Source organism: Hemitrygon akajei, unplaced genomic scaffold (assembly GCF_048418815.1).
Source record: "Hemitrygon akajei unplaced genomic scaffold, sHemAka1.3 Scf000076, whole genome shotgun sequence".
Lineage (NCBI taxonomy): Eukaryota > Metazoa > Chordata > Chondrichthyes > Myliobatiformes > Dasyatidae > Hemitrygon > Hemitrygon akajei.
Window position 1 is genome coordinate 2,639,179 of NW_027331962.1, and position 26,548 is coordinate 2,665,726.

General features: G+C 47.1%; 1 protein-coding gene across 2 annotated transcripts in view; it reads left to right on the plus strand.

The window, feature by feature from the left end:
• Window positions 1-19,861: 19,861 nt before the first annotated feature.
• Window positions 19,862-26,548, plus strand: part of LOC140722395 (NACHT, LRR and PYD domains-containing protein 3-like) — a 77,463-nt gene continuing 70,776 nt past the window's right edge. For both annotated transcript variants that reach the window (XM_073037144.1, XM_073037145.1), the window contains exon 1: window positions 19,862-21,342. In XM_073037144.1, coding sequence (XP_072893245.1) covers window positions 19,937-21,342 — 1,406 coding nt within the window. In that variant the 5' untranslated portion in view covers window positions 19,862-19,936. The remainder of the gene's footprint in view (window positions 21,343-26,548) is intronic.

Sequence of the window (26,548 nt, forward strand, 5' to 3'; positions counted from 1 at the left end):
TGCTGGCTTTACGGATGCAGCGTGTGGTGTAAATGTCCGTAATGGTGGGAAGAGAGACCCCGATGGTCTTCTCAGCTGACCTCACTATACGCTGCAGGGTCTTGCGATCCGAGATGATGCAATTTCCGAACCAGGCAGTGGTGCAGCTGCTCAGGATGCTCTCAATACAACCCCTGTAGAATATGATGAGGATGGGGGGTGGGAGATGGACTTTCCTCAGACTTCGCAGAAAGTGGAGACGCTGCTGGGCTTTCTTTGCTATGGAGCTGGTGTTGAGGGACCAGGTGAGATTCTCCGCTAGATGAACACCAAGAAATTTGTTTTGTTCACATTCAGAGACAGGCTGCTGGCTCTGCACCAGTCCGTTAGCCGCTGCACCTCCTCTCTGTAAGCTGACTCGTCGTTCTTGCTGTGTGTTGCAGCACAGTCGTGGGTCAGCAGAGTGAACAGCAGTGGTCTGTGCACACAGCCATAGGGGGACTCCGTGCTCAGTGGGATGGTGTTGGAGATGGAGAATTAATCCAATTTTGTATCTGTAGGCAGGTTCAAGACACGGTTTTTTGTTGAGTTGGGTGAGAGCGGTGGAGACGAGGGATATCTGAGTTCAAGCCTACATTTTCCTTTTTATATTCACAGAGCCAGAGTTTACAATCTCCGACCTCCTGGCACAGGGGGAGGAATATCAACTGTACAAACTGACAAAGTTCTACAGGGACAGACTCAAACAAGCAATTGAAGAAAAGGTTGAGAGACTGGGTTGGATGTTGACAAAGGAGGGACATTTCAGTAGAGAAGAAAATGAGGTGAGTGCAGTTCGTGTATTGTCACTGATCTGCTGGTATCAGAGGGAATAGTGATCAACATTAATCTCCTTCACGTTTTAGGAGATCGACTTGGGAATGGAGACTTTGATCACTGACTTGTCTCTCGCAGATCTGGTTTCAGTCTTTAAGGTGGGGAGCACTGGGAACTGCAGGTTTAGCATCACCTTTTCTTGTATCACCTGCTGTATTTATCAGTGTGAAGTAAGAGCAGTGGCTGCATATCTGGACTTCCAAAAGGCATTCGATCTGAAACTAATTTCAAATCTTGGCTGAACCGTCATCTCATTAATCCGGGATGAGCATTAAACTGTCAATTGGGCCAACCGGCTTCACTGCGGTGCTTGAGGCAGGGAAACCAGCTAACCACAGCTTGTCTTGGCTCTGTGAGTTCCCAAACAATGTGTGGCTGACTTGTCATAGTCACAGCAAAGTATAGTACAGAAACAGGCCTTTTGGCCCATCTATTCCAAGCCAGACTACAGAATCTACTTATTCCCATTGACCTGCACCGGGCCATGGCGCTCTATACGCTCATTACGCAAGCATCTATTCAGAATTCTCTTAACCACTTGCATTACTTGCCCTGCTAGCTAGTTTCGCACTCTCACTACCCTCTGAGTAAACCGGTTTCACCTTTATACCCTTTGAACTTTTCACCTTTCACCCTTTGGTGATTACCTCTTGTTGGAGTACCTCTTTACCTCAGTACAAAATGCATGCTTGCATTTATCCTGTCTATATCCCAATGTAATTGTGTACACTTCTATCAAATTTCTGCTCAATCTTTCATGTCCCAATGAATAAAGTCCTAATCAGTTCACTCTTTTCTTATAACTTAGGTCTTCCAGTCCAGGTAACATCCTTGTAATGTTTTTTTCTGTACTCTTTCAAACTTATTTCCATCTGTCCTGCAGGTAGGTGTGCAGAACTGCACATAGTATCCAAATTAGGCCTCTCCGACGTCTTATACAACATCATATCGTACACGATATTTTCATTTACCAAGGTTAATGCGCTAAGAAACTTTCTTTCACAGCCTATCAACATTTGCTGCCACTTTCAATGGCTTATGTACCTGTATTCCCAGATCACTTTGTTCTACCGGTCTCTCAGTAAGATCTACCCTGATTGGTCCATCCAAAGTGCTACATCTTGCACCTGTCTGCATTAAATTGCATCGGCCCCTTTTAAACCCATTCTCCGGTTTGTCCAGATCTCACTGCAAGCTCTTGTAATCTTCCTCTTTGTCCACTGCGCCTTCCCAATGTTGGAGTCATCAGCAAATTTGCTGATGCTCTTAACCGTAATTTCATCCAGATCATTGATATAGATGACAAACAACAACAGGCACAGCACCGATCCCCATGACACTGCAGGAGATACAGGCGCCAAACAGAAATGCAACAGTCTATATTGACACTCCGGATTCTTTCCAAAAAGTTAGTGTCTAATCCAGTTTACTACTTTATCTTGAATGCTAAGCAACTGAATCTTCTAGACCGACCTCCTATACGGGGCCTTGTCAAATAACGTGCAGAAGTCCATGTAGACAATATCCACAACCTTGCCTTCATCAACTTTCCTGGTAACTTCCTCAAAAATCTCTGAGATTGATTAGATGTGAAAGATCATGCACAAAGCTGATATCTTATGACCACAAACATCAATAGTTTGATCTAAAAGGGCAGAAGAAAGCACAAAACATAAAATAAATCTGGTGATCTAGCTGATATCTCATGATCCCAAAAAATCAACAGGTTGTCCTGAAAGGGAAGGGGCAAACAAAAAAAAGCTGCTAACTTGCTGAATATCTGACTAATGAGAGACAGGGACACACCATTTCAGGTCACTCTCCTTGGAGCTCACAAACAGTGATTGTCTTGTCCTAGATCTGACCTATTCAGCCATGAGTGGTATTAGAAAATCAAGTGTGTTACACCCGTGAGTAACTCTGTTCCCGTTGGGATTCATTGGCGCTGTCTGTAATGAATCACACAGGCATTATCCAAAGGCAAGAGGTAATCTGTAAATATGATGCTGATCTATAAATTCATCATCTGGAGACGTCTGCTTTACTGGTTAAATTTCTTTCACAACTGTAACTCCTCAGACCTGGTAGCAGTGAAACTGAGGGATTATTTTACAGTGCAGTGGGCCATCAGGGAATTATGCTGATTTATTTCATAATTGTTGTCCATTATTCCCTACTGATATCTGTTCTAGGAGATCAATTATTCAAATCCGGGACACAGAACATAGAACATAGAATAGTCCAGCACAGTACAGACCCTTTGGCCCACAATGTTGTGCTTACCCTTAAACGCTGCCTCTCTTATTTCTCAGAGCAATGTCCTAAGCCCATCCATATTCAGTTACCTTAATTCCATCATAGGTGTATGTTGCTTGAAGACTATTCAATGTTTAATTCATAATTCCTCAGTTAATCAGGAAACCCATGCCTGCATTCAGGAAGTCATTACCATTTTACGGTATGAGTGCCAGGCGGTAACCATCTCCATTATAAGATAGCCGCACTGACATTTCTTAATTTTCTTTTTGTCTTTACACATCATAAGACCATAAGGCATCAGAGCACAATTGGCCATTAGGCCCATCGATTCTGCTCCGCCATTACATCATGGGTGAATTACTATCCCCCTCAAGCCCATTCTCCTGCCTTCTCCCAGTGAACTTTGCTGACCAGACTAGTCAAGAAGATACCAACCTCTGTTTTAAATATACCCAATGACCTGGTCTCCGCAGCTGTCAGTGCCAATGAATTCTACAGATTCACTACTCCTCGGCTAAATAATCTCCTCATTTCTGTTCTAAATGGATGTCCCTCTAATCTGAGGCTGTTCCGTGTGGTTTTAGACTCCCCCACTTAGAAACATCATCTCCACGTCCTCTCAATGCCTTTCGATATTCCACAGGTTACAATTAGATTCCCCCTCATCCTTCCACACTCTGGCCAGTACAGGTGCATCCAGGATCCATTCCCATCAAAATCTGGTTTAATATCACAGGTTCTGTTAGTTTTGATTCCTCTCTGGATTTTTCACAACGCCATCACATATTTTCTCTGAACAGGAGATCAAAATATGCAAGTGCGGTCTGGCCAGTGCTTGTTCTTATATTCTGATCCTCTCGAAATGAATGCTGGCATTGTATTTGCCTTTCCGAACACCGACTCAAACTGCACGGAATCCTGCACCAGGTCTCCAGAGACTCTTTACAACTCCGATTTCTGAATTTTCTCCCAGATTCAAAAATAGTCTACGTCTTCATTATTTCTGCTAAAGTATATGCCACGTACCTAATTATACTACATTCCAATTGCCACTAATGTGTCAATTTTTTCATCGGTCTATGTGGGACACCTGGTCAAAGGTCCTCGGGAAGTCCAAGTAAACAACTTGCACTGACTCTCTGTTGTCGACCCAGCATGCTGGTCTCTCAAAAAATTCCAACAGTTCTGTCAGGCAAGATTCCCTTCCATGGATGTTGGTCTTTTTCTTATCACGTGCGTCCAAATACCCCGAAACCTTATCCTCAATAATCGACTGCTGACATCTTCCCAAACGCTGATCAGACTAACTGGCCTATAGTTTAAAATGATCAGTCCTCCGGAACCATTCCAAAATCTAGTGATACTTGAGCGATCATTACTAATGTCTCCACAATCTCTTCAGCCTCCTCCTTCAGAAGCAATCGGGTGAGTTGATCTGGACTCATCTATCTTCAGAACTTTCTGCTTCCCAAGCGCCTTCTCCGCAATAATTGCAAATACACTCACTTCTGCCACCTGACATTCTCAAATATCTGGCACGTTCTAGTGTTTTTACAGTGAAGACTGACGCAAAATGCCGACCAATATCGTCCGGCATTTCCTTGTCCCCTGACAGTACCTCTCCACTGTCATTTTCCGGTGGTCCGATATCCACTCTCCTCTCTTTCAACCTTCATATATCAGACGGACGTTTTGGTAAGCTATTTTACATCATTCTCTAGCCTGCCTTCCTATTTCATATTTTCTATATTTACGGTTTTTGAATTGTCTTCTGTTGATTTGTAAAAACATCCCAGTCCTCCAGCTTTCTACTATATTTTGTAATATTCTGTGCCCTCTCCTTTGCTTTTGTGCTGCTTTGACTACCTCGTCAGCCACGGTTGATCATCCTCCCTTTAGAATAATTCTTCATCATTGTGATTGTTTGTCCTCTGAGAAACTTCAGCCATTCCTGCTCTGCCATTGTCCCTGTTAGTGTCATTTTCGAATTTATTATTGCCCAGCTCCTCTCTCATGCCGAGGTAATTCCTTTATTCTACTGTAGCACTGATACCTCTAACTTTACTTTCTCCCTTTCAACCTGCTGGCTGAGTTCAGCTATTTTATGATCACTGCCTCTTAAGGGTTTATTTAGCTGAAGCTCCCTAATCAAATCTGGTGCAATACACAACACAGACTCCAGATCCGTCTTTCCTATAGTGGGCTCAACCATAGGCTTCTCTCAAAAGCCATCTCATAGGCATTCTATAAATTCCCTCACTTGGGATTCAGCACCGACCTGATTTTCCATGCCTCTTCTCTCCCCCATTGTAATTTGACTCCCACATCCTGGCTACTGTTAACATGCCTGTATATAGTTTCCATCAGGGTCATTTTACCTACGCAGTTTCTTAACATCCACATCGTCTAATCCGATATCACCTCTTTCTCAGGACTTTTCATTTTTAATGACAGCAGCTTCGACCCAACACTTTCACCTACCTGCGTATCCTTGGATTCAATATTTATCCTTGGATTTAAGCACCCAACTATAAACTTTTGTCAGCCACGATTCAGTGATGCCCGCCATCCATTTGTTTTTGCTCTCTCTCTCTCCCCTCTCTTCCGTTCTTGTTGTCACATCTTGTTGATGTAATGCTGCACATTGACAGATCAAGGAAATTAATCACATTGCATCTACTGTAGGGTGTCAGTAAATCCTTATTCTTACACAATATTGATTTAGAATTTCCTCCAGTTACTGTTTCTCTGTTAATGACTGAACCCAGAGAGGATGAGGCAACAGCCCAGTGACTGCATCTATTCTGAAGCTACTGGGACCATGAACAGATACTTTCCTGCACATTCTCCATGTCTGTCTGTCTGCTCCACAATAAGTCCATTGTTTCCTTTTGTAGAAAGTCACTGAACTGACAGAGAAGGGAAACCGGCCAGAGAGTTCCAGACTCTTCCTCAGTTTGGTGAATGGCAAAGGCTCCCGGGCCCGGAGGGCGATGTGGGAATCCTTTCTGATGTGGAGGACTGAGTTACCGAAGTTGGACAGAATACTGAGGGAAATACAGGAACTCGGTATGTTAAAACCACGCACTGAACACAAAGGCACATTGAGATAAACATTTTAGTTATTTTAATTATTTTCGCTCTGTTTCCATGGATTTTGTTTTTATATTTAAACAGGTCCTGATCCGCAGGAATACATGAACATCACCCAAGGTTTATCTGAATTACCCACTCAGCTGATCGGTGAGTGATGAAACGCATAGTTCAAACCACATCTCAAATGTTAGTCTCGGACTTGGCAAAGCCTAGGAATCAAAATTCGCCATTAATCATTCGCTGATCTCTGGATTCAAGTAACAATTCAACGAATCTCTCTTTGCAGCCTGAATATTCTACAATATATTTTTCTATTAATCCAGCTGTTGGTTCTGCTGAAGCCTTCACTCCAGGTCCTAACGCTCTGGGAATCCCAACACACCCTAGGCAGGCTCCTGATACACTGTATGACCCAGTCCAGGTGACTTTTCTATCTTCAGACCTTTCATCTTCCAAGCCCCTTTTCCTTTGTAATAGCACTACACGCAATTCTGTTTGCTGATGTTCTTTACCTTTTGGAATTCTGCTGGTGACTTGCACAGAGTTTGTCTGGCATTTCCTTTTCACCCGTTACTGCAACTACAACAGCAGTTTCTAGTGGTCCGATATTGACCCTCTCCCTTTTTTCACTCTTTATATATCCGGGAAAGAAAGAAAAATACTTTGGTATCCTTTCTTATATTATTGACCATTCCCTTGCATTTCCTGCACATTCATGTACAACTAGGAGCATCTATAACATAGTTGCCTCCGACATGACCCTAGTCACTAGACTCTAGACACTAGAATACTACAGCACAGTGCAGGCTCTTCCGCCCTGGATGATGTGCCAACCCATGTATTCCTTTAAAAAGAGTACTAAACCCACACTACCCCGTGACCCTCTATTTTTCTTTCATCCATGTGCCTGTCCAAGAGGTTCTTAAATACCCTTAATGTTTTTGCCTCCACCACCATCCCTGGCAAGTTGTTCCAGGCACCCACAACCCTTTATAAAAAACTTACCCCTGATGTCTCCCCTGAACTTCCCTCCCTTAACTTTGTACATATGCCCTCTAGTGTTTGCTATTGGTGCCCTGGGAAACAGGTTCTAGCAATCCACCCTATCTATGTCTCTCATAATTTTTTAGACCTCTATCAAGTGCCCTCTCATCCTTCTACGCTCCAAAGAGAAAAGTCCCAGCTCTGCTAACCTTGCTTCACATGACTTGTTCTCCAAACCAGGCAACATCTTGGTAAATCTCCTCTGCACCCTCTCCATAGCTTCCACATCCTTCCTATAATGAGGTGAGAAGAATTGAACACAATACTCTAAGTGCGGTCTCACCAGAGATTTGTAGATTTGCAACTTGGCCTCTCTACTCTTGAACTCAATCCCCCCATTAATGAAGCCTAGCATCCCATAGGAGTTCTTAACGATCCTATCAACCCGTGCAGCGACCTTAAGGGATGTATGGATTTGAACCCAAAGGTCCCTCTGTTCATTCACACTCTTCAGTAACCAACGATTAAACTTGTACTCAGCATTCTGGTTTGTCCTTCCAAAATGCATCACCTCACACTTATCCGGATTGAACCCCATCTGCCATTTTTCTGCCCAAATCTGCACCCTGTCTATATCCTCTTGTAACCTTCGACAACCTACAGCTCCATCCACAACTCCTCCAATCTTCATGTCATCCACAAATTTACTCACCCATTCTTCCACCTCTTCATCCAGGTCCTTTATAAAAATCACAAATAGCAGGGATCCCAGGACAGATCCCTGCGGCACTCCACTAGTCACCGACCTCCAGGCAGAATACTTTCCTTCCACTACTACCCTCTGCTTTCTTCCTGTAAGCCAATTATTTATCCAAACAGCCAAGGTTCCACTTATCCCGTGTCTCATGATTTTCTGGATGAGTCTCTCGTGAGGGACCTTGTCAAATGCCTTGCTAAAATCCATGTAGACCACATCTACTACCGTACCTCCGTCAATTGCTTTTTGTTACCTCTTCAAAAAACTCAATTAGCCTCGTGAGGCACGACGTTCCCTTCACAAAGCCATGTTGACCCAGACAGTAAATTCCAGGCACCCACAACTCTGTTAAAAAACTACCCACAATTGCTGTAAATTTACCCCATCTCACCTTAACCAAACGCCCTCTGGTAATAGACACCAGTCATATGTAAAAAATAAACAAAATACAGGCTGTCGACCCAGACTCATATCTCTCAAACTTGTACACCTCAGTCAGATCTCTATTCTAACTCCAGAATAAAGAAACCAGGTTTATCAAACCTCTGCTTGTAGCACATGTCACCGAATCCAGGCAACATCCTGATGAACTTGTTCTGCACCCTCTCCAATCCTTCCAAGAGCTGGACAATCAGATGTGAACACAGTACTCCAGATGCACCCTAAAACCATAAGACCTAGTAGCAGAATTAAGCCATTCGGCTCAGTGAATTTGCTCTTCAGTTCCTCTCTACCCCATTATCCCAGTAAACGTCGACGCTCTTTCTAATCAGGAACATATCAACCTGCATTTTAAATATATCCAATGAAGTGACTTCCTCAGCCGTCTATGACAATAATTTCACAGATTCACCACCCGCCAGCCAAGACATTTCTCCCAGTTTGTGTCCCTGGCAGCCAGGACAATTCCCCACAGTTCTCAAGCATGTTAATATTCTGTATGAGCCTCCCATGTGGGACTTTGTCAAACACTCTACCAATATACAAGTAGACAATATCCATGTGTACCTGCATCCATCACCTTTGTCACCTCCTGGAGGAACTCAATCAAGCTGGCAAGACACAAACCCGACCCAAAGCCTTGCTACTGAACCCCAAACCACCTCATACATCCTCTCTGTCATACTCCCATGGGGCAGAACATATAAAAGGCTGAAGGTATGTACCACCAGTCTCAAGGACAGCTTTATTCTGCATTTATAAGACTACTAAATGGTCACCTACTATGTTATTATTGGCTCTTAATAATAATAAGACAACTTTATATCTAAAATTACAGCATCGTACATCTCGTAACTAATAACAACTCAGATAACAACTTAGATAACCACAATATACTCACAGGAGAGCAGACAGAATACCATTCGGGTTTGAACAACAGATAACAGATTATCTAACTCTATTTCAAACCCTGTGGAAAGCAGAAAACTTTCAGTGTTACATTGTCAATCAAAAAACACATCTGATTCTGTTCCTCGTGTGTTTTAGAGAAGTTCCAAATATATATAAAATACATAGAATACTTGTGAAATTTCTACAACTGATGAAACATTAGCGTAAAATAATCGTCCTATTAACAACCACAGAGGAACAACGACCACTATCAAAATAAATGGAGGGATTTTCCAGAGCGACTCACTAAGCCCACTTTGGTTTTGTCTAGCTTTAAGCCCACTCATAATTTACTGAAACAGATAAAAATCAGGTATCTCATCAGAAAAAAATACGAATTATACCTTGACACAGCTATACGTTGATGATTTGAAATTATTTGCTCTTGTATCAGTAAAGCTGAAACAAACAATTCAAATAATGGAACTAATTTCCAAATATATAAGCATGAACTTTAGACTAGGAAAGTACAGAACATCATTAAACATAAAGAAAGGTGCAATAGAGCCGGTAGAATATCAAACAGAGCATCAGGATACAGTGCAACAGAATATGAAACGTATATTTAGGATATCAATAAGCAAAGAAAATAGATCATCGTGTGATAAAGGAAAACCTTCCAACAAAATTTACTACAAGGCTGAAGAAAATCTGAATTTACTGCAAGGCTGAAGAAAATCTGAATTTACTGCAAGGCTGAACAAACTTTGAATTTACATCAAGGATCAGGAAAATCTGCCAAACAGAGCTGAACAGTAAAAATATAACCAAGGTGGTAAACACTCACTGTGCCCATATTGACGTATAATTTTGGTAAAATATCCTGGTCTGAAACAGATCTGGAAAATATTCAAAACAATAAGAACTTAAATGGCAATTTCTGGAAAACACCATGTGCACTGGAGTGCACTTGGATTGATATGAACGAGGACAGTATGAGGATGATGAATAACAGATCTAAAAAAATGAGACAACAGCCAGATAAAAATTTTCAGGATAAGGGTTAATATCATGGACACAAGTCGTGAAAATTGTTTTTCTGCGCCAGCAGCACGATTACGGTAAAGTGTGTGCAGTGAGTCTGTATTTATGTATACAATTGTGGAAATAGAATTGTATCAGCATGAATTAATCAGTCTGATGGCCTGGTGGAAGAAGCTGTCCCGGAGCCTGTTGGTCCTGGCTTTTACGCTGCGGTACCATTTTCCGGATGGTAGCAGCTGGAACAGTTTGTGCTTGGTGAGACTTGGGTCCAGAATGATCCTTCGGGCACTTTTTACCCCCTATCTCTGAAATGACCTGAATAGTAGCAAGTTCACACCTACAGATGCACTGGGCTGTCCGCACCACTCTCTGCAGAGTCCTGCGATTGAGAGAAGTACAGTTCCCATACCAGGCAGTGATGCAGCAAGTCACGATGCACAAAATTGTGCCCCTATAGAAAATCGTTAGCATTTAGGGGCCCATCCCAAACGTCCTCAACCATCTCAACCATCTGTTTTTCTGTTTTTCTTGTTTTTTGTTCAGACTAGAGAATATGTCAGGCAGGATGTCGGAATGCTCCTCTTGCAGGATGTGGGAAGTCAGGGAGACATCCAGTGTCCCTGACAACGATACCTGCAAGAAGTGCATCCAGCTGCAGCTCCTAACAGACCGCATTAGGGAACTGGAGCAGGAGCTGGATGACCTCCGGTTCATTCGGGAGACTGAGCAGATTATAGATAGTAGCTTCTGGGAGGTAGTTACACCAAAGGAACAGGGCACAGGTAATTGGGTTACCGTCAGGCGAGCGAAGGGGAAAGGGCAGTTAATGCAGGGTTCTTCTGTGACCATTCCCCTCCAAAATAGGTATACCAATTTGGATACTGTCGGGGGGAGGATGGCTTACCTGGGACAAGCTGCGGCAGCCGGATCTCTGGCACTGAGTCTGGTTCTGCAGTGCAGAACGGAGGGAGGAGGAAGAGGAGAGCGGTAGTGATAGGGGACTCCATAGTCAGGGGTACAGACAGGAGATACTGTGGTTGTGACAGAGACTCCCGGATGGTTTGTTTCCTCCCGGGTGCCATGGTCAGGGATGTCTCTGATCGCCTGCACAGCATTCTGAGGTGGGAGGGTGATCAGCCAGATGTCGTGGTACACATCGGTACCAATGACATAGGTAGAAAGAGTCAGGATGTCCTGAAGATTGAGTAAAGAAAGCTTGAAAAACAGGACATAGAGGATAGTAATCTCCGGATTGCTGCCTGTGCCACGTGCCTGTGAGGGTAAGAGTGCGATGCTCTGGCAGATGAACACGTGGCTGAGAAATTGGTGTAGGGGGCAGGGTTTCAGATTTCTAGATCATCGGGACCTCTTCAGGGGCAGGTGGGACCTGTACAAGAGAGACGGGTTACACCTGAACTACAAGGGCACCAATATACTTGCAGGGAGGTTTGCTAGTGATATTGGAGAGGGTTTAAACTAGATGAGAACCAGAGTGCCAGAGTGAGTAGTGGTACGGGGGTAAAAATAAATGATGTTGGTAGTTCATGCAAAGTCACAAATAGCAAGGTTGTCTGTGGTGGTAATAATCTTCTGAGGTGTGTATATTTCAAAGTGTGGAGTATTGTGGGAAAGGCAGACGAGCTGAGGGCCTGGATTGACACATGGAATTATGACATCACAGCCATTACTGAAACTTGGCTACAGGAGGGGCAGGACTGGCAGCTCAATGTTCCAGGGTTCCAATGTTTCAGACGTGATAGAGATAGAGGGATGAAGGGTGGGTGGTGGCTTTGCTAGTCAGGGAAAATACTACAGCAGTGCTTCGGCAGGACAGATTAGATGGCTTGTCTACTGAGGCCATATGGGTGCAGCTGAGAAACAGGAAGGTATGACCACATTAATAGGGTTGTATTATGGACTACCCAATAGTCAGCGAGAATTGGAGGGGCAAATCTGCAAAGAGATAGCAGACAACTGCAGGAGACAGAAATCTGTGATTGTAGAGGATTTTAATTTTCCACACATTGATTGGGACTCCCATACTGTTAAACGTCTAGATGGGTTAGAGTTTGTAAAATGTGTTCAGGAAAGTTTTCTAAATCAATGTATAGATGTACCAACTAGGGAGGATGCAATATTAGATCTCCTATTAGGAAATGAGTTAGGGCAGGTGACGGAAGCCTGTGTAGGGGAACACTTTCGTTCCAGTGATCATAACGTCATTAGTTTCAACTTGATCATGGATAAAGATCGATCTGGTCCTCGGGTTGACGTTCTAAACCTGAAAAGGGCCAAATTTGAAGAAATGAGAAGGGATCTAAAAAATCGTAGATTGGGACAGGTTGTTCTCTGGCAAGAATGTGATTGGTAAGTGGGAAACCTTCAAAGGAGAAATTTTGAGAGTGCAGAGTTTGTATGTTCCTGTCAGGGTTAAAGGCAAAATGAATAAGAATAAGGAGCCTTGGCTATGGAGGGATATTGCAACTCTGATAAAGAAGAAGAGAGATGTATAACATGTATAGGCAACAGGGAGGAAATAAGATGCTTGAGGAGTATAAAAAGAGTAAGAAAATACTTAAGAAAGAAATCAGGAGGGCTAAAAGAGGACATGAGGTTGCTTTGGCAGTCAGGGTGAAGGATAATTTTAAGAACTTCTACAGGTATGTTAAGAGCAAAAGGATAATAAGGGATAAAATTGGTCCTCTTGAAGATCAGAGTGGTCGGCTATGTATGGAACAAAAAGAAATGGGAGAGATATTAAATGGGTATTTTGCATCTGTACTTACTAAGGAAACTGGAATGGAATCTATGGAAACAAGGCAAACAAGTAGGGAGGTCATGGAACTTATATAGATTAAAGAGGAGGAGGTGCTTGCTGTCTTGAGGCAAATCAGAGTAGATAAATCCCCGGGACCTGACAAGGTATTCCCTCGGACCTTGAAGGAGACTAATGTTGAAATTGCAGTGGCCCTGGCATAAATATTATGTCGATATCCACGGATCGGGTGCCAGAGGATTGGAAGATAGCTCATGTAGTTCCGTTGTTTAAAAAAGGCTCAAAAAGTAAGCCGTGAAATTATAGGCCGGTATGTTTGACATCGGCAGTAGGTAAATTACCGGAAGGAATACTAAGAGATAGGATCTCCAGGTATTTGGATAGACAGGGACTTATTAGAAAAAGTCAGTATGGCTTTGAGCGTGGTAGATCATGTTTAACCAATCTATTAGAATTTATCGAGGAAGTTACCAGGAAAGTGGATGAAGGGAAGGCAGTGGATGTTGTATACATGGACCTCAGTAAGGCCTTTGGCAAGGTCCCGCATGGGAGGTTAGTTAGGAAGATTCAGTCGCTAGGTATACATGGAGAGGTAGTAAATTGGATTAGATATTGGCTCAATGGAAGAAGCCAGAGAGTGGTAGTGGAGGATTGCTACTCTGAGTGGAGGCCTGTGACTAGTGATGTGCCACGGGGATCAGTGCTGGGTCCATTGTTATTTGTCATCTATCTTAATGATCTGGATGAGAATGTGGCAAATTGGATCAGCAAATTTGCTGATGATACAAAGATTAGCGGTGCAGTGGACAGTGAGGAAGGTTTTCAAAGCTTGCAGAGGGATTTGGACCAGTTGGAGGAATGGGCTGAAAAACGGCAGATGGAGTTTAATGCGGACACGTGTGAGGTATTGCACTTCAGAAGGTCAAACCAAGTTAGAACATACAAGGTAAATGGTAGGACACTGAGGAGGGCAGTAGAACAGAGAGATCTGGGAGTATAGATACATAATTCCCTAAAAGTGGCGTCACAAGTAGATAGGGTCGTAAAGAGAGCTTTTGGAACATTGGCCTTTATAAATCAAAGTACTGAGTATAAGAGTTGGAATGTAATGGTGAGGTTGTATAAGACATTGGTGAGACCGAATTTGGAGTATTGTATGCAGTTTTGGTCACCTAATTACAGGAAGGATATTAATCCAGCTCCTTTGTTTTTGCGACATTGACGGATAAGTTGTTTTCTTGTCACCACTGTGTCTGGGTAGTGACTTCTTCTGTGTAGGCTGCCTCGTTATTATTTGAGATTTGGCCAATAAATATAGTATCCTCAGCAAATTTAATTAGCAGATTGGAGCTGTGGGTAGCGACACAGCCATGCGCATACAGAGAGTATCGGAGGGAGCTTAGGACACAGCCCTGAGGGGCTCCTGTGTTGAGGGTCAGAGGGGTAGAGATGAGGGAGCCCACTCTTACCATTTGCTGGTGATCTGACAGGAAATCCAGGACCCAGCTGCACAAGGCAGGGTGAAGGCCGAGGTCTCTGAGCTTCTTGTCAAGCCTGGAGGGAATGATGGTATTGAATGCTGAACTGTAGTCTAATAACATCATTCTCACATAAGCATCCCTCTTCTCCAGATGTTTAAGGAGGTGTGCAGAGCAGTGGCTATTGTGTCATCTGTTGATCGGTTGTGTCGGTAGGTGAATTGTAGGGGTCCAGTGTGGGTGGTAACAAGCTGCAGATGCAGTCCTTGACCAGCCTCTCAAAGCATTTGCTTATTATTGATGTGAGTGTGACAGGACGCCAGACGTTCAGGCATGTTGCCTTAGTTGTTTTAGGTACAGGAACAATGGTGGATGATTTGAAGCAGGAGGGAACTCTACATTGGGAGAGGGTGAGATTAAAAATATCCGTAAATACACCTGCCAGTTGTGCCGCGCGCATCCTGAGTACCCGCCCTGGGACGCCGTCCGGTCCCGCAGGCTTGCGACTGTCCACTCGTTGGAAACACCTGCGAACTTCAGCCTCAGAGATGACCAATGTGCAGGTCGCTTTGTCGGCTCTCCTCGGGGTCTCAGTGTTGGCGATATCGAACCGAGCGTAAAGAGACTTAGATCCTCTGGGAGACAGGCAGCGATGTTGGCAGCACCACTGCACTTAGCTCTGAAGTCTGCATTGGGGTGCAGAGCTTGCCATAAGCTGTGTGTGTTGTTGGTGGAGAGCTGTGCCTGAATACGATCTCTGTATTGTCGTTTCGCTGCCTGGATGACTTTGCACAGATCGGAGCTGAATTTCTTGAGCTCCTGCTGATCACCGGCAATGTAAGCAGTCGGTCACACGGCAAGTGCTGTTCACACGGAACTGTTGATACAAATTTTGTGGTTTGGGAAGTCCTGACCGATTTTGAAGGAAATCATCCCCACTCTGTGACAATAAAACACAACTGGGGGATGTTGATATTACACAGCTGTGATAATAACAGCCGGGAACTCCCTTGGCAGCCGGAAAGGTTTACACAGCAGCACCAGGTACTCCAGATCTGGGGAACAAAAGGATTTGAGGGCAAGGACATTCCGGGGTTCCACCAAGCATTAATGATCATGAAACATACCCTAAATCCTGTTCTCTTCCCAAATAGGTGTGTGTGTGTGTGTGTGTGTGTGTGTGTGTGTGTGTGTGTGTGTGTGTGTGTGTGTGTGTGTGTGTGTGTGTGTGTGTGTGTGTGTGTGTGTGTGTGTGTGTGTGTATAATATACATACGCACTATACAACATATAGTGCCCTGAGAGAGTTCTCCGTAGAGTACTGCTTTCGGTAACCTGGAGTTATCCATGCGAGACATGTGACCTGTCAGACGGTGGATCTGGCTGAGCAGCGAAGTGGCTTCAGGGCCTGGAAGTTGAACATATATAGCTGTGCATGTCTGTGTGTTTATATGAAATATTAAACTAAATAAGTAGTGCAGAAATAGAAATAAAAAAGCGATTAGTGAGTCACTATCGATGGGTTCAATGTCCATTCAGAAAGTGGATATCAGAGGAGAAGTTGCTCCTGAATCGTTGAGTGTGCGCCTTACTCCGTTCCTCGTGAACCAGACGGTGATGCAGCCAGTTACAATGCTCTGCAAGTCACACCTGTAGAAATATTCGAGTGATGTTGGAAAATCCTGATGAAATATAGCCACTGTTGTGCCTTCTTTGTAGCTGCATCGATATATTGGGTCCAGGTTAGATACTCGGAGATACTGACAGCCAGGAATTTGGAATTGCTCACTCTTTCCACATCTGATCCCTCTGTGAGGACTGGTGTGTCGTGTTCCCTCATCTCGCCTTTTCTGAAATCCACAATTAGCTCGATTGACATAGATGTCGACAAGGAAGCGTCGAGCCCCTGGCTCAGAGTTGGAGACCTCTTCCCAGAAACAGAAGGGATCATTGTAGCAATACAGGACAAGGTTGTTGACACATGTAGTTATCAATAATAGAGAATAAACGACTAATAGGTCCAAGACGATATATGCTGAAAATTATAAGAGAAACTACAAACAATCCGACTTTACAAGATCCTGCAGTAGTTCAACTGAATCTCAATACTTGCACAAGCACAATAAAATGGCGGACAACATTCACAAAAATATTGCTTAAACTACAACTGATTTAAAGCACCATAATTTACTAAACGTACAAGCCTCTTCCACTTTTAGAGTTAGAGTCCTTCATATCATACTGCGTCCGATCATTATTTCAGATAGGATAATACATGATCTGCATTCGGATGTAATTTTACAGGATAAACAAGCAAAAGCAACTTTTTAAATATATATAGCCATTCCAAACACACATAACTTTCAGAAATGAATTAGTAAAAAAACCCCAGAAATATGTTGTATTGAAAGGACAAAATGAAAGACTATGGAAAACGAACAGGGTATTATTTATCCCAATCGTAATATCGATAACTGGTATCATCCTAAAGGCTTTACAGTATAGTATTAATAAATTAGGCCCACACGGCGATACTTTTGTAAATCTTCGAAAACCCATAACACGATACACCACGAGAATAGTCTGAAATCTCCTATCAATTGAGACATGAGTGTGCTTGGCTATCTATGCCTGTACCTCAAGTTTTACCAGTTTAGGCTACGATAATAATAATTAATAATAATAATCATAATAATAATAATAATAATGACTTATTTATAAAGCACCTTTCATCCAGACGATGCCGTTCAAACCGCATCACAACGGGATAAAGTGCAAACTAGAAAATAAAAGACAAAATGTGTCAGTCCTAATATACACCTCAGACTTCTGCACAGTACTGTAGTTTAAGATGTTGAATTCTACAGTTTAGGAACATAGTCCCAAAAAAACTCAACGCTGACCTCCCAATGATCCTTTGGCCTTCTACCTTATCGTCTGCCTGCACTGCATTTTCTCGGCAACTGAAACACTGTTTCCCTGAACTATTCTGTTCCATTTTTCCTTGTACAACCTCATTGCACCGATGTGATGTAATGATCTATTTGGATTGCATGCAGAAAAGTTTTCCATTTTACAGTGGTGCATGTCACAATAATAAACCAATTTACCGATTCATTGTCAATAATACAGCGCCCCTTGGTTGCTGAAGATTGTTATAACCGGTGGGGGGGGGGGGGGAGGGGGGTGACAGTGCGGATGAGCTGCCACGACCTAATTAAATGCTCCCAGTGGCGAGTAGCCTCTGTCCAGCTCTTGGCCTTCACGTGCGGTTTAGCCACTAATCCCGGTGGAAGCGTTTCTTCCCACAGGAGAAGGGGCAGAGGTGGGTTACTGGTGCCTTACAACCAGTCGCTTTGGGTAGATGGGGCTCATCGGCCGTGATTGGCTGCTCACCCAGGAACAAGAAAACTCTGATCTCAAAACTCCACTGCCTTGTAACTGTAACCCCTCATGGGGAAGAGTTTGGGAGTAAACCCAATGGGAAAAGCCTGGAGCTGGAGTCCCTGAGTCAGTGTTAAATGGTGTTCAATGCAGACTGGCATCTCCTGCGACACCTCTGGTGCCAAGCTGTGTCAGTCTCTGCCGTTCCTTTGTGTACATCAGATGCATGGAGAGAGGGAGCTTGCTACATCGGCAGAAGCTTCCTCTCCATATCGGAGTGTCCCGGCTTGCAGGGGCAGGACATCCATGGTCGACTCTGACAGACGGAGGCCTCATTAGACAGAGCCCCACACCCCCACAGCAAGACTGATGAGTAGCAGTTGCCAAGACTTCACCACCCTCTCCCACAGACACGATGTACATCACTGAGACATACGCTTGTGGCTTCTTCCATTAACAGAGATTGCATCTTTCCACCAATCCTCCATCACTGCGATTGAAAACTACCCATTTTCATTCCTGTCATTCCGATGGGTTATCGATCCGCAACTTCACTCTGATTCTCCCACAGACGCTGCCCGACTTGAGTATTTCCCGCGTATTCTGCTCCTGTTTTGATGCAAGAGCAGTGGACACCTGTGACTCCCCAGTGTGCAGATTGGCCAAAATGCACAGTGTCCTGCTCTCCATAGTTCCACACCAGATCAACATTAACATCCTCTGTTAATGAGGCAAACAATGCCTTAAATATAGTGAAATGTTGTTGTACCGGGAGTGCAGTCAGGATTGCAATAGGATATTCAAGATTCAAAAACTTTATTGCTTTCCAGCCATACATCAGCTCTGCAGGGCAGAATGACACAGCGTTTCCCAGGAGCAGTGCAACCATAACATAACAAACGCAACACTAAATAATAAACACAACAATAAATAGTAAAACACAACAGACACATGTCGCTTTAAATCAGGTTATAAGTGTCCGGTGCAAGTTATAAGTGTCCAAAGCAGAGTCAGGTAGAGCAGCTATTTAGCAGTCTGACTGCCTGTGGGAGGAAGCTGTTCAGTAGCCTTGTGGTTTTAGTTTTGATGCTCCTGTAACGTTTACCTGATGGCAGAAGAACAAACAGTTCATGGAGAGGGTGTGAGGGGTTTTTAATGATGTACCGTGTCTTCTGGAGGCATCGAATCTGAAAGAGGTCTTGGAAGAAGGTAGGGAGACCCCAATAACCTTCTCTGCTCCCCTAACCACCCCCTGCAAGGCTTTTTGTCGGCAGCACAGCAGCTGGAGTACCAGGTTGTGATGCAAAAGGTCAGCACACTCTCAACCACGCCTCTGTAGAATGTAGTTAAGATGTTAGTGGGGAGTGATGCTTGTTTAAGCTTCCTCAGAAAGTGCAATCAGGGGAATGTTCACCTTCACAAATAACTAGAACCAGAACATGAGGATTGGACATTTTCAGGGACATCCATTGCTGTCAATTCCGTGTCTGTGAACAGAATTTTACTTTCTGTCCTAATATCCATGGAAGCACTGAATTTATTCATGTAATCTCAAACACTGAATGCTGAAATACCGTTATAAAGTTCTTTGTCAGATGAGCCATTTAACGTTTTGAATACGTTCTCTGTTCCCATGGAAGATGTTCAACAGAAACACAAGGAGACTCTGCGGGCACAAACTGAAACACTGAGAGTGAACACGATCCTGATGACGGAGAAGGTGAAGGTTTTCCAGCTGGCTGATCGATACGCTGAGCTCACGGTCATTTCTACTGTTCGGGATCGGACACTGGTGGAACATGAGCTGCTGGCAAGAGGAAGAGACCATGAGGATTATAGAGAGAAACAACTCCGCAGTCAGCTGGAAAAAATCCGTACTGATCAGTTATTCCAGAGCAGCTTTTCCTGGAGTAAATCCAAATCTGGGAGTTCAGCAGCAGTGGCCGGAGTCCCGGGGATCGGGAAAACAACGATGGTACAAAAGATTGTTTATGACTGGGCCACGGGGAAAATATACCAACAATTCCAGTTTGTCTTCAGTTTCAAATTCCGAGATTTAAACACCGTTAATTGTAGAATAAACCTGAAGGAACTGATTCTGGATCATTATCCTTACTTTAGGAATATCCTGAGAGAAGTCTGGAAGAACCCAGAGGGATTACTGTTTATATTCGATGGTTTAGATGAATTCAAACACAAAATCGATTTTGCGGACAGTCGGAGAGATACAGAACCCAAGCACCAGTGCCCAGATCCCGAGTGGTGGTGTGAAGTGTCCGACATTGTGTACAGTTTAATCCAGGGCAAGCTGCTCCCAGGGTGTTCAGTGCTGGTGACCACCCGTCCCACTGCGTTACATTTATTGGAAAAGGCGGATATCAGTGTCTGGGCTGAAATCCTGGGATTTCTTGATGAGGAACGGAAGGAATATTTCATCAGACATTTTGAAGATCAGATGGTGGCCGAAGCTGTTTTCAAACACGTGAAGGAGAACGAGATCCTGTACACCATGAGCTACAACCCCTCCTACTGCTGGATCCTCGCTCTGGCACTGGGCCCCTTCTTCACACAAAGAGTCAGGGACCCACAGCGAGTTCCCAAGACCATCACCCAACTGTACTCCTACTATATTTATAACATCCTGAAAAACCATGGCCGTGAGATTGAGAACCCCCGTGATGTGTTACTCAGGGTTGGTCAGATGGCCTTCAGAGGAGTGTCCGAGAAGAAGATTGTGTTTACAGATGGAGATTTGATCAAGTACAATCTTCAGCCTTCCCAGTTCCTGTCCGGGTTCCTGATGGAGCTTTTGGAGAGAGAGGAATCTGCCCAGAGCGTGGTGTACACATTCCCACACCTCACCATCCAAGAGTTTGTAGCTGCAGTCGCACAATTCCTGAATCCACATCCTGGGGATATCCTGATATTCCTCACTGAAGCCCACATCATGACAGATGGGCGATTTGAGGTATTTCTCCGTTTTGTTGCTGGTCTCTCCTCCCCAATGACAGCTCGGGGCCTGGAGGAGTTTCTGGGTCCATTTCTTCATGAAACAACCTGCCGGGTGATTGACTGGGTGAAGGAGCAGGTTAAACGGAAGAGTGGAAACACAGGGAGTGAAGCTGGTAAAAGGAGCCTCCTGAACACATTGCACTACCTGTTTGAGTCTCAGAATCGTGGACTGGCTCAGGCCGCACTGGGATCTGTGGAAACACTTTCATTCAGTGGAATGACACTGACCCCGATTGACTGCGCGGTCCTGTCTCGTGCCATCGGACTCTGTGATACAATAAAACACCTCGACCTGGGGAACTGCCACATGCAGTGTGAAGGAATCCAGCGGCTGGGACCCGGGCTGCACAAGTGCCAGGAGTCGAGGTAACTTGATTTATCTCTCACTCGGAACTGTGAAACAGTTCTATTGTGTCATTTCAATGTAAAGAGATTTGGGTTAAACTGTGATGAATCAGATTGTGAAGAATTCTGACAAATGCCCAGGGGATCGGTCAGTAATTCCCCAAGGACGGGAGGGTTCTGTGGTTCCTTGTGAAGGGATGTTGGAGACTTCATCAGATCAGTGAACAACGGCCATTGGTTTAATGGTAGTAAATCATAGGAATGGTCGTGTTTCCTGCTGCCTGTGACACGTCCATTGACAATGTTCCTTCTCACTGTTACTGACACCCAGACCGACACTGACTGCAGCAGGTGGGTCAGAGATTCACACCCCCTTCCCGGTGAGGGACAAGAGACGGTCAGCAGACTGTCCCAGTGAGAAGGAAAGAAATACCATTGTGAGATTGTCCTCCCCTGCCCTTGATAGTGTGTGACTTTGCTCACTACCAGATACACAGAGAGCGAGGCCGCATCTCCTCTTGGTCTCTGTTCAGACCCAACACACGTACAAAAATTTTCTGAATCCTCTCGTATTGTGGGATTATCGTTAACCCTTGGAATTCTCCTGAGGCAGTTTTTATCCCAATCTCCCTTCGATTCTTAGGGATCTCGTCCCCATCCCCATTCCTCCTGTCGGCTCTCTGTTACCCTTTCCTCTTCCTCCAGTGGAATGTCTTTTCCCTAACCCCCTTCCTGCGGGATCTCTCTTCCCCATTCCCATTCCTCCTGTGGGTTCCCTCTTCCCAATAGCTCTTCCTCCTGTGGGATCTCTCTCCCCCATCCCCCTTCCCGCTGTGGCACCTCTACCCCATTCCCCTTCCTCCTGTAGGATCACTATCCCCCATCCCCCTTCCTCCTGCAGCACTTCTCCCCCATCACCCTTCCTCCTGTGGAACCTCTCCCCCAACCCCTTTCCTCCTGTGGGATCTCTCTCCTCAATCCTCCTTCCTCCTGCGGCACCTCTCCCCATCCCCCTTCCTCCTGTGGGATCTCTCTCCCCCATCCCACTTCCCCCTGTGGCACCTCTCCCCCATTCCCTTTCCTCCTGTGTGATCTCTCTCCCCCATCCCCCTTCCTCCTGCGGCATCTCTCTCCCCGATCCCCCTGCCTCCTGTGGGATCTCACTCCCCCATCCCCCTTCCTCCTGCGGCACCTCTCCCCCATCCCCCTTCTTCCTGTGGAACCTCTCCCCCAACCACTTTCCTCCTGTGGGATCTCTCTCCTCAATCCCCCTTCCTCCAGCGGCACCTCTCCCCATCCCCCTTCCTCCTGTGGGTCCTCCCTCTCCCATCAGCCTTCCTCCTGTGGGATCTCTCTTCAGCATCCCCCTACCTCCTGTGGGTTCTCTCTCCTCCATTCCACTTCCTCCTAATGGGATCTCACTCCCCCATCCCCCATCCTCCTGGGGGATCTCTCTCCCCCATCCCTCTTCCTCCTGGGGGATCTCTCTTCCCCATCCCTCTTCCTCCTGTGTGATCTCTCTCCCACATCCCCGTTCCTCCTGCGGGATCTCTCTCTCTCTCGCATCCCCCTTCCTCCTGTGGGATCTCTCTCCCCCATCCCCCTTCCTCCTTTGGGAACTCTCTTCCCATCCCCCTTCCTCCTGCGGCATCACTCCCCCATCCCCCATCCTCCTGTGGAACCTCTCCGCCATCATCCTTCCTCCTGTGGGATCTCTCTCCCCCAACCCCCTTCCTCCAGTGGCAACTCTCCCCCATCCCCCTTCCTCCTGCGGCACCTCTCCCCCATTCCCCTTCCTCCTGTGGGTTCTCTCTTCCCCATCCCCCTTCCTCCTGTGGGATCTCTCTCCCCCATCCACCTTCCTCTTGTGGGATCTCCCTCCTCAATCCCCCTTCCTCCTGCGGCACCTCACCCATCCCCCTTCCTCCAGTGGGATCTCCCTCTCCCATCCCCCTTCCTCCTGTGGGATCTCTCTCCCTCATCCCCCTTCCTCCTGCGGAACCTCTCCCCCATCCCGCTTCCTCCTGCGGCAGCTCTCCACCATTCCTATTCCTGCTGTGGGTTCTCTCTTCCCCATTCCCTTTCTTACTGTGGGATCTCTCTTCCCCTTCCCCCTTCCTCATATGGGATCTCTCTTCAGCATCCCCCTACCTCCTGTGGGTTCTCTCGCCTCGATTCCACTTCCTCCTAATGGGATCTCACTCCCCCATCCCCCGTCCTCCTGGGGGATCTCTATCCCCCATCCCCCTTCCTCCTGGGGGATCTCTCTTCCCCATCCCTCTTCTTCCTGTGGGATCTCTCTCCCCCATCCACCTTCCTCCTGTGGGATCTCTCTCTCCCATCCCCCTTACTCCTGGGTGATCTCTCTCCCACATCCCCGTTCCTCCTGTGGGATCTTTCTCCCCCATCCCCCTTCCTCCTTTGGGAACTCTCTTCCCATCCCACTTCCTCCTGCGGCATCTCTCCCCCATCCTCCATCCTCCTGTGGAACCTCTCCGCCATCATCCTTCCTCCTGTGGGATCTCTCTCCCCCATCCCCCTTCCTCCAGTGGCAACTCTCCTCCATCCCCCTTCCTCCTGCGGCACCTCTCCCCCATTCCCCTTCCTCCTGTGGGTTCTCTCTTCCCCATCCCCCTTCCTCCTGTGGGATCTCTCTCCCCCATCCATCTTCCTCTTGTGGGATCTCACATCCCCATCCCCCTTCCTCCTGAGGGATCTCTCTCTCCCATCCCCCTTCCTCCTGTGGAATCTCTCTCCCCCATCCCCCTTCCTCCTGTGGGATCTCTCCGCCCCATCCCCCTTCCACCTGTGGGATCTCTCTGCCCCATCCCCCTTCCTCCTGTGGGATCTCTGTTCCCCATCCCCCTTCCTCCTGTGGGATCTCTCTTCCCCATCCCCCATCCTCCTGTGGGATCTCTCTCCCCGATCCCCCTTCCTCCTGTGGGATCTCTCTCCTTCATCCCCTTTCCTCCGCTGGGAGCTCTCACCCCATCCCCAATCCTCCTGGGGGATCTCTCTCCCCCATCCCCAATCCTCCTGTGGGAACTCTCTCCCCCATCCCCCTTCCTCCTGTGGGATCTCTCTCCCCCATCCACCTTCCTCTTGTGGGATCTCCCTCCTCAATCCCCCTTCCTCCTGCGGCACCTCACCCAGCCCCCTTCCTCCTGTGGGATCTCCCTCTCCCATCCCCCTTCCTCCTGTGGGATCTCTCTCCCTCATCCCCCTTCCTCCTGCGGAACCTCTCCCTCATCCCCCTTCCTCCTGCGGAACCTCTCCCCCATCCCGCTTCCTCCTGCGGCACCTGTCCACCATTCCTATTCCTGCTGTGGGTTCTCTCTTCCCCATCCCCCTTCTTACTGTGGGATCTCTCTTCCCCATCCCCCTTCCTCCTGCGGCACCTCTCCCCCATTCCCCTTCCTCCTGTGGGTTCTCTCTTCCCCATCTCCCTTCCTCCTGTGGGATCTCTCTCCCCCATCCACCTTCCTCTTGTGGGATCTCCCTCCTCAATCCCCCTTCCTCCTGCGGCACCTCACCCATCCCCCTTCCTCCTGTGGGATCTCCCTCTCCCATCCCCCTTCCTCCTGTGGGATCTCTCTCCCTCATCCCCCTTCCTCCTGCGGAACCTCTCCCCCATCCCTCTTCCTCCTGCGGCACCTCTCCACCATTCCTATTCCTGCTGTGGGTTCTCTCTTCCCCATTCCCCTTCTTACTGTGGGATCTCTCTTCCCCATCCCCCTTCCTCCTGTGGGATCTCTCTTCAGCATCCCCCTACCTCCTGTGGGTTCTCTCGCCTCGATTCCACTTCCTCCTAATGGGATCTCACACCCCCATCCCCCATCCTCCTGGGGGATCTCTCTCCCCCATCCCCCTTCCTCCTGGGGGATCTCTCGTCCCCATCCCTCTTCCTCCTGTGGGATCTCTCTCCCCCATCCACCTTCCTCCTGTGGGATCTCTCTCGCCCATCCCCCTTACTCCTGGGTGATCTCTCTCCCACATCCCCGTTCCTCCTGTGGGATCTCTCTCTCGCATCCCCCTTCCTCCTGCGGAACCTCTCCCCCATCCCGCTTCCTCCTGCGGCACCTCTCCACCATTCCTATTCCTGCTGTGGGTTCTCTCTTCCCCATTCCCCTTCTTACTGTGGGAACTCTCTTCCTATCCCCCTTCCTCCTGCGTCATCTCTCCCCCATCCCCCATCCTCCTGTGGAACCTCTCCGCCATCATCCTTCCTCCTGTGGGATCTCTCTCCCCCATCCCCCTTCCTCCAGTGGCAACTCTCCCCCATCCCCCTTCCTCCTGCGGCACCTCTCCCCCATTCCCCTTCCTCCTGTGGGTTCTCTCTTCCCCATCCCCCTTCCTCCTGTGGGATCTCTCTCCCCCATCCATCTTCCTCTTGTGGGATCTCACATCCCCATCCCCCTTCCTCCTGTGGGATCTCTCTCCCCCATCCCCCTTCCTTCTGAGGGATCTCTCTCTCCCATCCCACTTCCTCCTGTGGAATCTCTCTCCCCCATCCCCCTTCCTCCTGTGGGATCTCTCCGCCCCATCCCCCTTCTTACTGTGGGATCTCTCTGCCCCATCCCCCTTCCTCCTGTGGGATCTCTCTTCCCCATCCCCCTTCCTCCTGTGGCATCTCTCTTCCCCATCCCCCTTCCTCCTGTGGGATCTCTCTCCCCGATCCCCCTTCCTCCTGTGGGATCTCTCTCCTTCATCCCCTTTCCTCCGCTGGGAGCTCTCACCCCATCCCCAATCCTCCTGGGGGATCTCTCTCCCCCATCCCCCTTCCTCCTGTGGGATCTCTCTCCGCCATCCACCTTCCTCTTGTGGGATCTCCCTCCTCAATCCCCCTTCCTCCTGCGGCACCTCACCCATCCCCCTTCCTCCTGTGGGATCTCCCTCTCCCATCCCCCTTCCTCCTGTGGGATCTCTCTCCCTCATCCCCCTTCCTCCTGCGGAACCACTCCCCCATCCCGCTTCCTCCTGCGGCACCTCTCCACCATTCCTATTCCTGCTGTGGGTTCTCTCTTCCCCATCCCCCTTCCTCCTGTGGGATCTCTCGCCTCGATTCCACTTCATCCTAATGGGTTCTCAGTCCCCCATCCCCCATCCTCCTGGGGGATCTCTCTCCCCCATCCCCCTTCCTCTTGGGGGATCTCTCTTCCCCACCCCTCTTCCTCCAGTGGGATCTCTCTCCCCCATCCACCTTCCTCCTGTGGGATCTCTCTCTCCC